The 16,760-nt window shown below is 40.2% G+C and overlaps 1 protein-coding gene and 1 long non-coding RNA gene across 9 annotated transcripts in view; one reads left to right on the top strand and one right to left on the bottom strand.

Moving 5' to 3' along the window:
• sdk (sidekick cell adhesion molecule) overlaps positions 1 to 16,760 on the bottom strand; it is a 119,506-nt gene that overhangs the window by 16,003 nt on the left and 86,743 nt on the right. For 5 of the 8 annotated variants that reach the window (XM_032439939.2, XM_070211204.1, XM_070211203.1 and 2 more), the window contains exons 4-7: positions 14,208 to 14,384; positions 9,537 to 10,290; positions 8,821 to 8,948; positions 8,306 to 8,470 (exon numbers count right to left, since the gene is read on the bottom strand). In XM_032439939.2, coding sequence (XP_032295830.1) covers positions 8,306 to 8,470; positions 8,821 to 8,948; positions 9,537 to 10,290; positions 14,208 to 14,384 — 1,224 coding nt within the window. The remainder of the gene's footprint in view (positions 1 to 8,305; positions 8,471 to 8,820; positions 8,949 to 9,536; positions 10,291 to 14,207; positions 14,385 to 16,760) is intronic. The other 3 variants (XM_032439948.2, XM_015171086.3, XM_032439952.2) reach the window with 1 other exon arrangement.
• On the top strand, positions 4,087 to 4,681 carry LOC116652078 (uncharacterized). The gene is made up of 2 exons (XR_004305075.2): positions 4,087 to 4,447; positions 4,507 to 4,681. It is a non-coding gene; the product is annotated as an uncharacterized lncRNA (long non-coding RNA).

The raw sequence follows: 16,760 nt of genomic DNA, 5'->3' as shown, positions 1-16,760 counted from the left end.
GGGTGACCTGGATGAGTACGCACTCAAATTATATCTGTTGTGGCATATGGCAACATAAATGCATGCAGGACTAATTGCGAATCGCGAATAATATGGAAGCGCCACAAAACTTGACAATGCTTCAGTGCGATTCATGCCACGTGCAAGGCGCAACACGATTTGTTGTTGTTTCATATTATAATTATTGTTGTTGTTTTTGTTGTTGCTGTGGTTGTTGCTGCTCCTGCTGGTGCATGGCATTCGTAATTAATTTCAAGTTGACCCACTAAAGCGGCCGCCTCAAGTTAAGGCCGTAATAATAAAGCGCTTGCCGGGAATGACGTGCACCGGCGATAATTGCCATTACTTGCCTGTAAAGTGCCTTCCTGCCTGCCTGGCTGGCCCAAGTATGGGCGGGAGGAGGGGGATTTAGTTAGGTGAAGAGCTGCTGGCTCTTGGCAGTTGGTTATGCATAACATTTGCATAGGAATTGCGGCTTGCTTTATATTACGCTCTTTTGTATAAACTGTGGCAAATCTTTTGGTTGCAAGGAATAGAAACTCCAACCAGGTTGCAAATGCTCCGTAAGTGGCATTTAAAATTGTTGTATGGCAACTAAGTCGAGCTGCGGCTTTAAATGTCTTAGCGTATCGCTTATATTAAAGACCATTTAGCCAATTTGAATAGATTCGAAAAATAAGCAAATTATGCAGCTGGTTCTGACGCGTGAGCTGAGCATTATAATAGCAGCAATTACTGCCACAAATGTTATTGGAGCAGTAGCCGATCCTGCGATACGATCACCACCTCCGCAATATCGGATTCTGTTAGCAAACCGGTTGACGAACTTGCCATCAACCCGAACAACGACTTTGCCAACGTAAATGAAAGTTCTGAAAAGGATACCAGCCAGAATATTCTTTTTGATTTGCGAATAGTGGAATAGTGAAAAGTATCGAATGACCCTGCAAGAATTTTCTGATAAGCGCAGAATGGCGAATGGAGATTAGAATGAGCTACCTTCAGAGGGCGGCTGCAGTGGTACAAGGGAATGACGACAGATGGGAGAAGGGAGAAACAGAGGGAGGTGGAGGAGACGGATGAGGAACTGCCATCTACAAGCACCGCACAGACCGTGGCCTTATAAAAAATCGTACGTCAACGAATGCGTCTGCGTCCCGTGCTGCCAGAAACAGATCATCTTCAAGCCCGCCGCCAACAAAACGACAGCGCCGAAGTACAGTACCAAGGCATAGGAGCAGCAACAGTTCTAGCGATTCGAACAAAATACCATCCCAAAGTTACTTTGAAACAGCCATTACACAACCCGCGGATGACTCTGATGGACAGGCTGCTCAACCTGAATCCATCAGCAATAAGCTTTGGTGTTCCGCTGCCAACAGTCCCACCAACTAAGAGTCCAAGTGGTGCACTAAATGCTCCTTCAGCGTCTCCAGGGAAAACGCACTACGCACTTTCACCTATATCGTATCGTGCCCAAGGATATAGAATGGGTACAAAGGGTATTATGTATTTGTGCAAATGTATGTATTAGCAGCAATAGCCGAGTCAATCCAGCCAAAACCGTATGTCTGCTTGGATATCAGAACCTATCAGAGCTACAGACTTGAAATTTAGCTGTACGTCCGTCTAGTGCCTGCGCAGATCGAGTTTGTTTCAGATAACCGATAACTTGCTTCGTTTCCAGGCAATCGATAAAAAACAATATCGACATCCTGTTTTTACAGCAAATTGCATAAATATTAAAAGCTAGAGCCAGCAAACTTGATATGTTGCTTCTAGAATACTATATCCATATATGTCGGGTATCTTTCATCTTATACCCCCGCTACAATCGCAGATCTATAAATCAAGTTGATAACTCAACTTATATTGCCCACCAATTAAAGCCACAATATTAATGCAATTGACTTTTTGAGAATACAAAAATATTCTATGGTAAAATAAGCTATACTGTAGAAAATTGCATTAAGATCGGTTAAGAAAAAACCAAAGTTGATTCGTTTAATTGGTTTTTCCTCCTCAACATAATAAATTATTGGTGTGGCTGTGGAGTGGAGGCATAGTAAGTAATGCGGTCAGTTGCGAATTCGAAACCTGCCAAAGGAATTTCTTTTGCTTAAATGTATCTTTATTACTTCAAACGAGCGCGTTAAGCGAACTATTTGGTGTTGGAATAAGAAGGTTCAGGGTATTCCCTAGTCGGGAGCTCCCGATTAGAACCTTTTACTTGATTTTTGTTGGTGCTATTCAGGTTGAGGACTTTGTAGAGCTCATGTTAAGCTGCCAATCAATGTTGAAGTAACCTCATAATAATGTACAATTACGTACGTTTTGGGCCCGCCAAGAGGCGCCACCTGTTGTTGGCATAAGCAGACGAGAGAAGAATATGAAGAAGAACAAGCACAAAGTAAGCATGCAACTTTGAGCGTTGCGTGTGTTGTGTTGTGTTCAGTTATGTTGTTACAGCTGTGTGAGTGTGTGTGTGCGTGTGTGTGAATTAAATATAAACTGATTGCATGACTGCATCGAAATGTCAGTCAGTCAGTGTGTGTGCGTGTGTGTGTGTGTGTGTGTGTGTGTGTTTGTGTGTGTGCGCGCTTTACGGCCTGTCAAGTGCCGGAAAATGTGCCACGCCTAGCGCCTGTGCCGCCGCCTCTTCATTAATACGTGTGTTGCTGTTGCCGTTGCTCTTGTTGCTGTTGCTGTTGCTGTTGTTGTTGTTGTTGTTCGGCAACTTTGGAGCTACATAGACAAACAGCGAAGCGTCTGCAAAATGCCAGGAAGCAGCGATTAAAATCACTTTGCGTTTCGGGAAATTACAAAATTATGTTACTCGAGCAGCTCAAGCAGCCGGAAAATGCGCAGCAACAACAGCAACAGCAACGACGGCAGCTTGGGCCAAAGGTAATGTGCTTAATTGCGCCAGGTGCAATCCAAAAGCAAAAAACTTATGCCAGTCAAGCGAACAACAGCAGCAAGAGCGCCAGCAAAAACAAATACAACAAAGCTGAAAAAGCGTAGCAGAGCAAAAATATGCAAAACTTTTGCCAAGAGAGGTGGGCGCAATTAAAATGCAAACAACTTATGAACCCGAACAAGAACCAACGACTCCGCTTAGGACGCGCTATCCTGCAAAATTATTTCAAGCCAGCTGCTCGCCATCTCACGACCGCGTGTCGTTCGACTCAGCTGGCCACTTGTTGCCCTGTAGCCAAGTGCCACATTTGGGGTAGCAACTTATTGGTAAATATATAAATAGAACGGTATGAATAACAAGTAAGTGTGCTTTAGTCGGGGGTGTCCGACTGGCAGATACCCTATACCCAGTACTGGGATGCCACCACACGCAATACAACTTTTTATGTTGCTACCTAAAATTAATAAATATTTATCGATTTGGGGAATATCGGTATTTTTCTCTCTGAGATCTACTTATCTAGAGGTGTAGTATCAGACATGGCTAGAGCGATAAAAAAGAAAGCAAGGGCCCTGAGAATTGCTGAGAAGGGCAGCAAGACAGATTGGAGATGACATTTTAAGACACTCTCTTAAGCTACTGCTCCCGAGACTTAGCGTGTAATTGTCTTGAGCTACCACGTGAATTATTTGAGAAGCACCGAGAAAGGCTGTTGCAACATCTTAAAAGTATGAGTGTAAATCAATTTTAGAGCAATAATCTTTTGTCATATAAAAATGTTGTACATTAGATGGGCAAAAATGGAACAGCAAATAGTATAGACAGAGCGAGACAGATCTAAGGACAGTTAGAGGCATAGAGATGGAGAGCGAATGTTAAGAATGTTTACATAAAACAAAAAGGAAAAGAGGGACAGACAGAGACAGAGACAGAGAGAGAGAGAGAGAGATAGAGAGAGAGTGACAGAGATTTATGTAAACAAAATACATATATCTAGTCAATATTCGTTTAGCATAAAATATACATTTTTAATGATAAATGGAGAAATAGAAATTGAATTTAAATTTGACGAGACGCAAAAATTGATTTTTCAGCAGAAAAAATATGTATATTGTTTCTTTAAGGAGCTACGCACTTATATATTACAAGTATACATATACGTAGAAGACAAATAAAAAATTATAAAATTCTGGCATAAAGAAAATTTAAATGTTTGTAAAAAATCTTTTAGAAAGTTAGGCGGCCAGCTTTTGAATATCTAGCAGTCTAGTTGATATATGTCGAAGTAATTTGTACCCACAACTACAGTCTATAACTCAGTCCAGTCGCACCTAAAATGGGATGAGAAACGTATTGGGCAAAATTTCAGAATGTAGAACAAAAATTGACTAGTTTAAGGAGTTCAGTAGAGAAATTGGCTTTAAATGCAGCCATGCTATAATTTCAAAGCTGTTTATTTTTTATTTGAAAAGAAAGAAAACAAGAATGGCCATGTGATTTAATTGTTTGTAACGAAAATTATTCTGGGTAAGATTTTCTCGCTTGAAATGTTTTTCGCTCTGCTCCTAATTCAAACCTTATTTTAGATTAGCGCAAAACTTTCATGCGATGCCAGAAAACATCTTCGTTCGTCTAGAGTTTGGAATATGCTTAGTGTGAATATGGAGTTGAGTACACAGATGTTGGACAGAACACTAAAAACAAACAAATAGACTTTTAAATGATACAAATTAAAGACCTTTACAAAATCTAACTATAAAACGTGATTGTTATGTGTTAATCGAGAAAATCAAAGTCAATTTGGCTTTAATGTTGCGTCTGAAAGGGGTTAAAACAAAGGCTTTTGGCCAAGTTCAATTATGTTTCTTAATTACTAACATAAGCCAAGCAGGGAGAGGAGTGGGTCGGTTGGGTCTAAGCAGATTACGGCTCAGTTATGCCACGCCCCAATCTACGAAGTTTGATTGTATAATTCGATGCCCTAAGACAGACGTGCAGCAGATGGGCGTGGCATATGCGCATTATAAACAAATTGACTGAAATTGTGAGCTGCACATTAAATGAAATGATACGAACTAAACTGTTTGGACAAGGGGCTCGGCAGGGGGTGGCTGCTTGGTTGTGGGAACTGCTCGGGCTATAAAATAAAGTCAGTCGAGCTAACTCAAGGCAAAAGTTTTTCAATAAAGCAACGCCGCGCCGTGGCCAGGACAAAATCTTTTAACTAGTTGTAACTCGATGAAGTGCAGCAGGAGCAGCAGCAGCGGTTAGCCAAGGACAAATCTCTGGCATTGACATGCCAGAGTTGAGAGAGGGGAAGAATAACTCAACACGACGAAATATGCATCGAAATTTACCAATTTACATGGCAAGTGGTCGACGGAGCTTGGCAATGTCTATAAAAATATACCAAAAAATATTACAAATTTGGCAGCACACACCGAGTGAGATTTAGAGAAAGAGAAAGAGAGAGAGAGAGAGCGAGAGAGAGAGAGGGAAGGAGGGCGAGTGAAGTGAAGCAGCGCAAGCAGAATGACAGTTGTTCAAGTTTTTAAAGAGCCATCAAATTGAAACAACAACTTGAATAAGAAGTGTGTCTATCCCGCTTCCGCTTCCGCTTCCGCTCACTGCAATTCAATCTCCCTTTCACTCTACCGCAGAATGCTGCACCGCCCGCACCGTCCGCACCGTCCGCACCGTCCGCATGCTGCCACAGCATCATTTTTGCGCAAAATGTTTTGAGAGACAGCATTTCGCTCTGTTTGTCCGTGTCTGTGTGCGTTGAGCGCAAGCAAACAACGCCGCTGCCGCTGCCACTGCCGCTGCTAACGTTGCCGTCGCTGTCGGCAGCGACTGCACTTTGTCAAATATTTAAACGGCAGAAAAAGTTGCACTTTCTAATGCATAATTGTTTAGCTGCAGTCACTGGCAACTGGCAAACTTGCAACTTGAGCAGCGGCAGGCAGCAGTGGCAGTTGAGCTAAATAATATAGCACGTTTTTTGGTGCCGACCCAGCTGAAAGAATTGCGCATGATATTGTGCGTGCTATGCGCCATGTATTTGTAATAGGTTCTCAAAAAGAAAACTAGATATGCATTGCTTTATATAATTGCAGGCGAAGATTTCTCGGCTTTGCTGGGGCCAAGTTTTTTATTTCCTCAAATTTTAGACATTTGACTATGCGAAAATATTTAATATAATATTATTATTATTATTATTATTAAAATGAGAATTCAGTATTCTACCTACTATTAGAACTTTTGCCACATATTTGTGCTTCATTTTCCACTAAGCATAAACGGACTCTTAGAAAAGTTCGTAATCCTTAGCATTATATTCTTGCACAGATGTGTGCAACCGTCTTTTAATAATTTTTTGTTCATTAATTTCACACATACGAGTGGAATTAGGACCAAAAAAGTTAGGCCATTATGAAAGTTCAGTTTCTTCAAATAATCTGTAAGTCGGGACAAACAGTTGGACTAATGTGGATATAACTTATATAGATGATTAATCAGCATTACTTTAAAGTGGATTTCATTTCCCGTTTATAAAGCAGGCATGCATAAATTAAGCAGCAAACATTTCGCAGACAGCTGATTCTTTGCATTACAAACTCAGCAAAAGTAATGGGCGAACTAAAGCGATTTCAGTTATTGCCCTACTTTTGGACTTATGAGCCAAAAGTTATTAACATGACAAAATTTCCTGCAGGGCTTTGCTAAACTGCACATATTTGTATACACACACACCAACACACACACACACACACACACACACACGTATATTTGTGTCTATCTGAGCGTGTGTGTGCACTCGTTCAGCATGTGTCCTTTAGCTGTCTTTATTTTCGCAATATTAAATTCATTAATATGCGAAATTGTCCCGCAGCAAATACAAACACAAATACCAAGAAGTAGGTGTGTGCGTGTGTGTGTGTGTGTGTGTGTGTATATGTGCTTGTATTTAGCCACAAGTCTGTTGCATAGAAGTGCTGCCCGAGCTGCTGATGAAGAGCTGGCACTTAACGGTACTTGTGTGCCTCAGCGCAACAGGCGAAGGCAAACAATTCTCAAGAATTTCCATGAATATGCAAGGCCCTCAAATAGTGCACGCAATATTAATAATAATAATAACAGTTATTATTATTATTATTATTGGTAACTGTGCCAATATTAAACATAAATAATGCATATTTATATTGTGCCTAATACACGCTCATTGCCTGATGCACCAACATACTTGTGGAGTAGAAGAAGCGCCGACAAATAGTTGGGTCTTAAACAACTATCTCCCTTTAAGCTGAGCTTTCCATATTTAAAATTAATGTACTTTAAATAATTACGGTGCAATGTGATGCAGGCAAGAACTAAGTATAAACAGTTGCCGATTAGCTCTAAAGGAGTTCAAGAGCCAGGCAACTAGACATTGTAAGCCATTGAAGTCAATTAACATAACAAACAGTCTTAAGTCCAATAAGAAGCTTTAATAATCAGATAAGATTCGTAGCAGCAAATGTTTGAAATTTAAATCATAGCCAGCGAGGTTATATGAGCTGAACCCATGATATTATTATAAGTAGATGGATGCTAGAATATACTCTAGAATCATATAACATATTGTTTACAGCAATGCAAGTCTTGAATAGGTTAAGACTTACAAGCGGCATGAAACACAGATACAAAAAAATAACATTTGATGACATTTGCCATAGACCCTGCAAAGGAAGATAGCTAGTTTCTACATTTAAAAAAATATGTACAAAATAGTAAGTGCAGAGAGTATCAGCTAGACATTAACTGTCAATTGTTTAATTGCCAGTCCACGTTTAGCCACTATCATTAGGGAAAGTGTGTGTGCAACTAACTAACTAACTAACTAGCTAACTATTAAATTAACTACTATCACAACAATTGAGACACTCATATTAATGTGGCTGATGATAAAGTTGATAAATACGAGCGCATAATGAAGCATTAAAAATTCTCCATAAACACCAAACAAATTGCCACAGTTATGTTGCAGTTAAACCAGCTAAGGGGGGTGCGGTGCTCTGTGGTGCATTGCGGTGTGGTGTGATGTGGTGTGCGGGGGCACTCGTTTGTCTGATGAAAAAGCGAGTGCTGAGCGCGACTATTAAACGAGTATAAAAAATGAGTGCGATTTGAATGCTTCTCATGCAAGTCAAGTGCATTGTGCGTGCAGTATTTGATAAATACAAAACAAAATATAAATAGAATACAACAAGAACATATATAAAGAATAACACGCATTGAACGTGTTTCTTTATGTTTAAACAAATTACATGTAACTTTTGTTATTTTGAGGTGCATTTTAATTCTTGCAGTGATTTTTTTTTTTTTTTGCATTATTGATGCCCATACCAAAGCGAAATTCCTTGCGTTTATTGCCCGTGCCGTTGCCCATGCCCCTGTTGGGATTTTTTGCGCTCATGCCCATGCCGGCATGCGAAGCTCTCACTCGCAATATGCGCGGCTGCGCCAAACGCTTCACGCGCGGCTGCAGCAAAGCTGCCGCTTCAGTTGATGCTGCTTTTTTTTTTTTTTTTTTGGTATTTGGGATTAGTTCGATGTAGGTATGAGTATGAATATATATATATAGATATATATATATATATATATAGATATATATTATGTTAGGTTTGGTATGAATAGATAGAGACAATGTATGACAGTTAAATGGGGAGTAACAGCGAGAGAGAGAGAGAGGGAGAGAGAAGGCACCGTTTTAGTATTAAATTGGTTCAGGCGCGCTCCAAAACTGTTAAGGGAGGGAAGGGGCGGGGGCGATTAGTTGGTATGTATATAGGCTTACAGCCGGAATCAAATGAATGATTTGTTCGATTCCACGTGGTTGAGTGGCAACGCACTTGACTTACTTTTCACACGCAGCCAGGTGTAGGCAGATTTCTCGCCCGCCTCATTGCTCGCCAGGCATTGGAACATGCCTTCATCCTCCAGCGTCAGTTTTTTAATTATCAACGTATTATCAGCTTTCAGCGTGTATCTGCAATATGATTAACATCTATTAGTTGGGAGCACAAAAAATAAAAGGAACTCTCGTTGAGATTACGAGCTCTACGTTTAATATGCTTAGGAAATAGCTTTGCTGGCATTTTTTAAACAATTTTTTCCGTTTGTTAAACTGCTTGTAAGCTATTCAGAATTCCAACTTAATATACTTTATTCAACATTTTTAATTCCAATATACTTTTAATATTTTAATGTTTAATGTTTTCAACACTAGCAGAAAGGAGTTGTAAAAGTCTGAAGTACAGTTTTCATCGTTCCATGATTTAAACAGTTGAGTTGCATTTGCCTGTGTTGCACAACACTTAACACTTTAAAGCTACTTTATTCGTGCTGTTAAACGCTTCCATAGAGTGTTGCTAAGCACTATCATCTGTTAATACGCTTAAGGTGCGCATTCTCACAAAGATTTGCAATACTAAGTTTTGACAATACTAATTTTTAACTCGATTTGTATACCCTCCTTTTGCTAGGCACTAGCAGATCAGGCACTAAAAGGCGACTTACAACACTTGACTCAACATATACTCTAATATATATGATAGTTAAGATTATTTCCACTTACCCGCCAGTTTGTAGGTGTGCCTCGATGGGTTCAGCGTTGCGAAACCATTGAACGTGGGGTGTGGGATCTCCGACCACATCGCAGGGCAACATCACCTGACCGCCAAAATCGCCAAAAGTCTCCGCACGCATGGCCGTAAAAAACATGGGCGGCTCTATGATCTGAACATGGGCGGTAGCCATGACCGTTTGATAGCCACCGCTGCGCAAACGGACCTGGCAGCTGTACTCGCCAGAATGCGAGCTATTGGCTTGCAGCAGGGCCAGGGTGCGATTCCATGGATCGTTCAGGGTGTGCGATATGCCGGCATTCTCAACGGGCTGGCCATCCTTAAGCCAGATGGTTTCCAGTTCGTGCAGTGGTCGTGCATTGGCAATGCATTGCAGCTCGGCCACGCCCTCGCCGCGCTTCAGTTTGAGATCTTGCGGCGGCACGATTATCTCGGGCGCCACCTCCACATAGGGATCACCAGTGACATTCAGATGGACAAACGCACTCATCTCTTCCTTGCCCAGCTGTGTGTTCATGGCACGTGCACGATACGCCTTCCGATCGCTCTCGTCGGCGCTCAAAACAATCAGCTGATTCGCCTGGGTGACGGCATATTTGATCTCATAGTTGAGTGGGCCCTCCTCCGTTTGCCAAATGACAGATGGCTTCGGCACCGAATCAATCGCTGGCATATCAAATATGGCCGGGTGACCGCTGACAACCGTTAAACGACCCTCGGTGATATTCTCGAAAATGCCCATATCTAAAAAAGATTGAAGAACAAATGGCAGAAAAGCTGAGTATGAAGATCGATATATGTGAGGAAAAATAAGCCAACTCGGTTTCGATATTCCAAAATATTCTTTCTTTGGGTCAAACTTTGTGCCACATAAAAAATAGAACTGAAACCCGATTACAAGCCAAAATTTGAATGTGAATGTGGAAAATCAGGTATACGAATCGAAGGCAGCTGGTTCAAACCCTTAACAAATTAGAATGCTTCTTATACCTTTTTTTCTTCTTTTTTTTTAACAGGCCCAATTAGGTTTTAATAGCACACAGTGACCTGAGATCTTTTACGCCTACCCACAACTCCGGGGCATATCGCCCCTCCTACCCCCCTCACCGATGTGCTCTTGTGTCACGCAAGCTAATTGAATCAAACAGCGAATCGGCCTGGCCTGCGGGCTGGCAATTTTGTTTAACCTCTTATCAAGGGGCACAGCACAGTAACAAACGCCTCCCCTCCCACTTGCGCACTCTTCTGTTGGGCTGTTGGACTCTAGTTGGCTGGGCTGCTGGTGCCACCCCCAAAAACCGTCTATATAGCAGCTATGAGCGAGCGAGCACTGAGCTCTAAAGGTTATTAGTTCAGTTTAAGCGCACTCTTACAATTAATTAAGTGCTCAAGACGCCGCTACAAGTCAAGTCAGCGCCGTCTTGGGCCACTCCTTTCGAGCACACGAGTTGTCGCCATCATCGCCATCATCATCAACATCATCATCATCATCATCAGCGAGGGCATCGTGATTATCAAGTAGCTCGTCAGCTTCTTGGTTGGTGTGCCCGAAAAGAAGGTCACCAGCTTGTCAAGAGCTCGATTTATTAGGTTCAAGTAGTTGGGTAATGTGTGCACACACACACACGCACGCACACAGATATGTATACATATGCCCACACTCCCATATGAACCACAGCTCAAGTGTCGCTCAGACTCTTTCTCGGTCTCCCACTGTGGGTGAGCGTGTTTCTCTGTGTGTGTGTTTGTCACACTTACTGCTCTCTAATTGAACGTTACTTGCTCTGTGACCCTATTGCCACAATGCTGGCTCTTGTTGTTGCTGTTGTTGTTGTAATTAAGTTCGCATTAAAGAAAAATTAGCAGCTATATATGTATGTACACAAGCCAAGTCAATATTGTTGTTGCCGCTGTGACAGGCTTTTGATTAGCAAACCTGCCCCCAATTGCCAGCTTGAAGTCCCTGTGCCACCCCCCACCCGCCAAGTTGAAAGTTGACACTTTTGCTGCACGTGACGACTCTTCAACCGGAGTCGGCTAAGGCCCTGAAGCTGCCCCTTGTCCATGATTGGATCCGATTACGGCGCAATCTGATTGCTCTTAAGTACTTTACCATTGCGAAAATGTATCTAAAATTAATTAACAGCTTCTAAATGATGTTGGCTTAATAAGCAATTAGTTTTCATTAGCTACAAATTGTTACAATAACAATACTGCTGTGGTTGCTTTTATCAACAAATATTGTTTCGGCACATTGCCAAGACTAGATTTTCAATCAAAATTCACAAATGATCTTTAACAAATTGTAGTATACTTTTGGGAGCGCAATGCTGAGTTTCTATTTCGTTTGTATTAAAATCATGTTGGTTTAAATCATCCACCAGAAAGTGCGTTTCATAACTAAGGAACACTGGAATAATACATTCGTTTGAATGAAACTGTGAAAGTAAAAAATTTCATTTTATTATATTTATGCATGTTCTTAGCTTTTTTCAGTTTTTTCCAGACTTAATCGTACGCTGGAGTTAAAAAGGAGGTGAAAATATTGGAGGAACACTGAAATGAAACATGCGCCTAAACAAAAGTTTGAAAGTAAGCAATTTCGATCCCATACTTTTATACAAATTCCTATTTGTATCTTAATGTTTGTCCAAACTTAATTGTACGTTGGAATGAAATATAGATAAAAATCTATATGCCAATCACCTATTAGCCACATTCACATGTCTGTTCTGTAAGTAAGCAGCACTGGAATTAAACCAATGGAACTAATCGGTTGGTTATGTGGCAAATATTTACAGAATTTCTAAGTAGTGCATTGAAGTGGGCTACGGCATAAGTTCGTGTACAAGTTTCAAGTCTTCTTGGGATTTTGAGTGCACCTCAGAAGTGTGGAAAATGTGTGCTGGAAATTTTATTAATGTATTCAAAAGTTCGTCTTCAGTTTAGATGCCTCTCAATGTTCATAGTTTTTCTTTTGGCTTTTAATGTAAATACTTTAAAAGTTTATCATTTACACAGAGCCATAATTTGCCCCTCATATAAGCAGGAATGCCCTTAATCACCCTGTGTGTTTTTGGTTTTTGGTCATTTTTTGTTTTCTGTCATTTGACGCCCACTCGTAATTATATATGAAAATGTCAAAATTTTTAATAAGCAGGCACGCTAGCATATTAGTTTGCCACAACATATAATTAATAGCTAGGTGTTTTCCTTTTGTCTAAGGATGCCATTCAAATGCAGCTGTTATGACATAACTATGAGCTTGGCCAATTGTTGCCTGTAGCTATTTATAAATATTCAATCGATTCAGCTGTGGTCATGTGTATTTGCATAATTGTGGAAACAGCGATAGGAGGGCTCTGCTAAATGCCAGCTTATCTAACTGATTTACCTAACGCTGCACAGGTCGGGTTTTTCCTATTTTTTTGTTCACAGAGTAAATAGCTAAACATGTATATGAATATATTTATTCGAGCTATAAATTGTGGTACAAAAACCTTTTGATGACAGTACCCATTGAAATTGAATGGAAAAGGATAGCAGAGCTTTGCACAGCAACAGGCATATCCGACCACATAAAACATATATGTATGTATGTACATATATACATAGAAACGATAAAACATACGTGAACATGTTGAAGCCAATTGAGAACATTGGAATAAAACTTTCACTGGAATCAGACGCGTTAGTTTAACATAGAATACTGCGTCTTGGATTTTAGCCAACTTTTACTTTGATCAAGACCTCAGTTATTAGTAGCCGGAATACAACATACGTAAATATCTTTAAGCCAATAAGAAACACTGGAATAAATTCTTATATCTCAGAGACTATAATAGACCTAAAGTTTGAGAAGAAAAAGTTGTTTCCAAATCATCAACATCTCAGTCCGTTTCTACACACTTAATATGTATCTATTCTCAGTTTATTTTCAGTTTTCATTCTTATTTAGTTTTCATTCTTATTTAGACTCAAATATATTTCACACCCTAAAAAATAAAGAAATAAACGCTATAGCTCTGTACGCACATTTGAATGCTAGATTGTACCCCAGCAAGTAGTCATAACGATCGGACTATAAACATCGATCATAGTGTGAGAGAAGAGTATAAATTAGCACGAGTGCGAGTGTGTGTGCAAAGATGGAAGAAGTTTCGTATTCAAGATGAGTATCTTTTAGTTGGTCAGCCAATTTAATTGTTCTATTATTAATGCCTTTATTGAGCGCCTTGAGCCTTAAGCCGCGGGCAAGATGATTTTCAATTAACGGCATTTGAAGCCCTTGAGCCCATGAATTGGCGACATCAAAAGCGACAAAGCCATTGGTCGAGCGGCTTACAATGCGTTGTTTGTGTGTGTGTGGGAGTGCATATGGGAATTAGGTCCGAAATATGCCAATGTATAATACAGAGATAGTTAGTTACAATAATTTTCACACATAGTGACCAGCCGGCTAATTAAAATGGCTTAGCGCTTAGGCTTAGGCTTAGCGAAGATGGATCTTTGCTTTGGGAAACAAAGACATACAATAACTGGCCACATAATATAACCCGAAAGAAGCAACTAATGTAAATACAAATAGGAACTCACACCCACAACCCGCACACCCAGTTCTGGGCGTGCGTGTGTGTATGTGTGGGTATGTGTGTACTTACAGGCAACAACAACGTCGCTTTTTTCACTGAAAATCGAACCAGCCTCGTTCCTGGCAATGCACTGGTAGCTGCCGGCATCCTCGCGCTTGGTGATGTGAATGCGATAAAATTGACTGGATGAATAATCGGCAACGGGTATGCCATCCTTGAGCCATCGATATGTGGGCTGTGGCGAACCTGTGAACAAAGTTCAAGCAAAGCGCATAAGTAAATTTATGTAAGTGCTTGTACATGTGCGTGTGTGTGTGTGTGTGTGTGTGTATGTGAGGAGAAGTGCTGCTGCAGGAGCTGCTGCTAGGAGCAGCTGCAGGCGCCGTAGTCGAAGCTACAGTTGGGGGCAACATAGATAGTTGCCACAGCATGTGGCAAGCGGGCGGGGCCATGTGGCATCAGCAGCAATTCGCGTTCGTATTGTTGCATAATGAACATGTTTTTCAAACCCATATCTTTCCGACTTCTGCTTCTTTTTTTTTTTTTTTTTTCTTTTTTTTTTGCGATTAAATCTTATGCTGGCCACGCCCGGCGCAAAAGAGGATATTACTTATAGTTTTCGCTCAGTGTGTGCGTGCTTCTGTGTGTGTGTGTGTGTGTGTGTGTGTCAACTCGTTGACTATTTGTTTGAGCTTCCGTTGCCTATCGAGAGACCCGCAGCAGCAGCAGGAGCAGCATGTTGCAAGGCTGCAAGCAACGGCCACGGGCTGGAACATGTCCGTACGGACCACACTCTCCAGCAACTCGATTTGGCACACAATTTAGCCAAATGCGATCGGAGCCGGCAGCTAAATAAACGACTTTTACTGTATTGTTGCAGCGACATTTTTGATACCGATTTGCCGACGAGCATTTAATTTAAAGTTGATTTATATGCGGCAAAGTGTTGCAAAGTTCCTGTTGCTCGCTACGGAATGAAATTCCAATTGCAATTGCAATTTCTAAACAAAAATTGCATGTGGCCGTTGGCTGTGTGTTGGCTTCATCAGTTGGTTCAACAGTTGCCAGTTGCCATTTGCCATTTGCCAGTTGCCCGCTGCCCGCTTGATGATGCCAGCTAAATCAAGCTTTAAATAAAATATTCGCTTCAACTTTAACTATAATATGCTCATTCCACAGCCAAACTGACTGATACCTAAACGCAAAATGTCGGCTGCCTCACGGCATGCAACAGGATGAGTCCAGTTGCTCTGCCAGCTGCAACTACAAGTGCTGCTGCTGCTGCTGCTGCTGCTGTTGCTGCTCTTTTAAACAGCCAAAAGTCGTTAGGCAATGGAACAGGCTCTGCATTTAGTTCCGATTCGAAATCAGACGAACAGGCCGCAGGCCACACATTTTAGAGAGCCAAGCGCGAAGCAAACACAAGTTTAGCAAGTAATCCGATAGATTATGTAAAACACGCCGATCAACGACTTGCTAATGCCCTTTAAACAGGCGTGCTGAGTGCATTAAAAATAAATTAAAAACTTTTTATTTGAGCTATTTGTGCAACACAGAAACCATTTCTAGCAACTTTTCAACTTTATCAAACATATTTGGTGTTTAATTAAAGCACATTTCAAACTGATTTCGGATATATAAACACATGTATATATATATATATATATACTTTATATACATATACACATGTATATATATATATATATATATTTATTTTATATACATTTTTTATTATACCTTAAGCTAGTACGCGCTTAATTGTTGTTGTAGCTGTTCTAATTGTGGTTCTGGACTCTTTCTTCAGTATATCATAATCTTTACAATATAATTTTCTTAAAAATTGATAGTTTATTGAATCGCTTCTTAAGTCTTTTTAAGAAGTTTGCCACGGCAACTTTTACCTTCGCCTGGCCACAAGCACAAACATGTTGTCTTGGGCATGTTTCGAGTGACACTTCAATTTGTCAGACTCTTGTTTTATATATAATATTGAGTGAAAATAATTAGTAGGCCTCCAAATACCCTCCCTGACATGTTTTAGCCCAAAATTGCTGCCTGATTTGAGGCAAAACAAATAAAAATAGAAATAATAATATTAGTAACAGTTTATAGTGCATTACACGATTCTGCATCTATATTATACATTTTTTGAAATTCATGTCACAATTATGTTCCAAAATCATTTTCAATTTCGCCTTCTTAATGGTAAGATTTACAATCTCATAGACTTTTCCCACTACAATTGCGTTTTTAGCCACATTAAAAGAAAGCAAGTTTCAACATCAGATATTCATAAACATAAAAGTCTAAATTCGACAAACATCTATCATTTCAAATAACGGTAAGTTGCAACACATGTTTTGCTCATAGCGTTGCCAGATGGATAAAAGCATAAGAATAAATCGTGTAAAAAACTAAGTGTGCCAGAAAAATGTAACTTTTTTTTATTTAAATAATTTAATAAAATTACTATTATGTTTTTGTTACAAAACTAACTGATTTTTTTAGGTAATTTACTAGTTAATACCGGCAAATCAACTTGGATGGATATTTGTTACTAGAGACGGACGCAAAATGGGTGCAAAGTAGATACTTGCTGTGCCAATACTTTTGTGAGTGACT

The sequence above is a fragment of the Drosophila virilis genome, chromosome X (assembly GCF_030788295.1).
Source record: "Drosophila virilis strain 15010-1051.87 chromosome X, Dvir_AGI_RSII-ME, whole genome shotgun sequence".
Classification (NCBI taxonomy): domain Eukaryota; kingdom Metazoa; phylum Arthropoda; class Insecta; order Diptera; family Drosophilidae; genus Drosophila; species Drosophila virilis.
The sequence above is the reverse complement of the archived record's forward strand: the minus strand, read 5'-3'. Positions and strand labels throughout refer to the sequence as shown.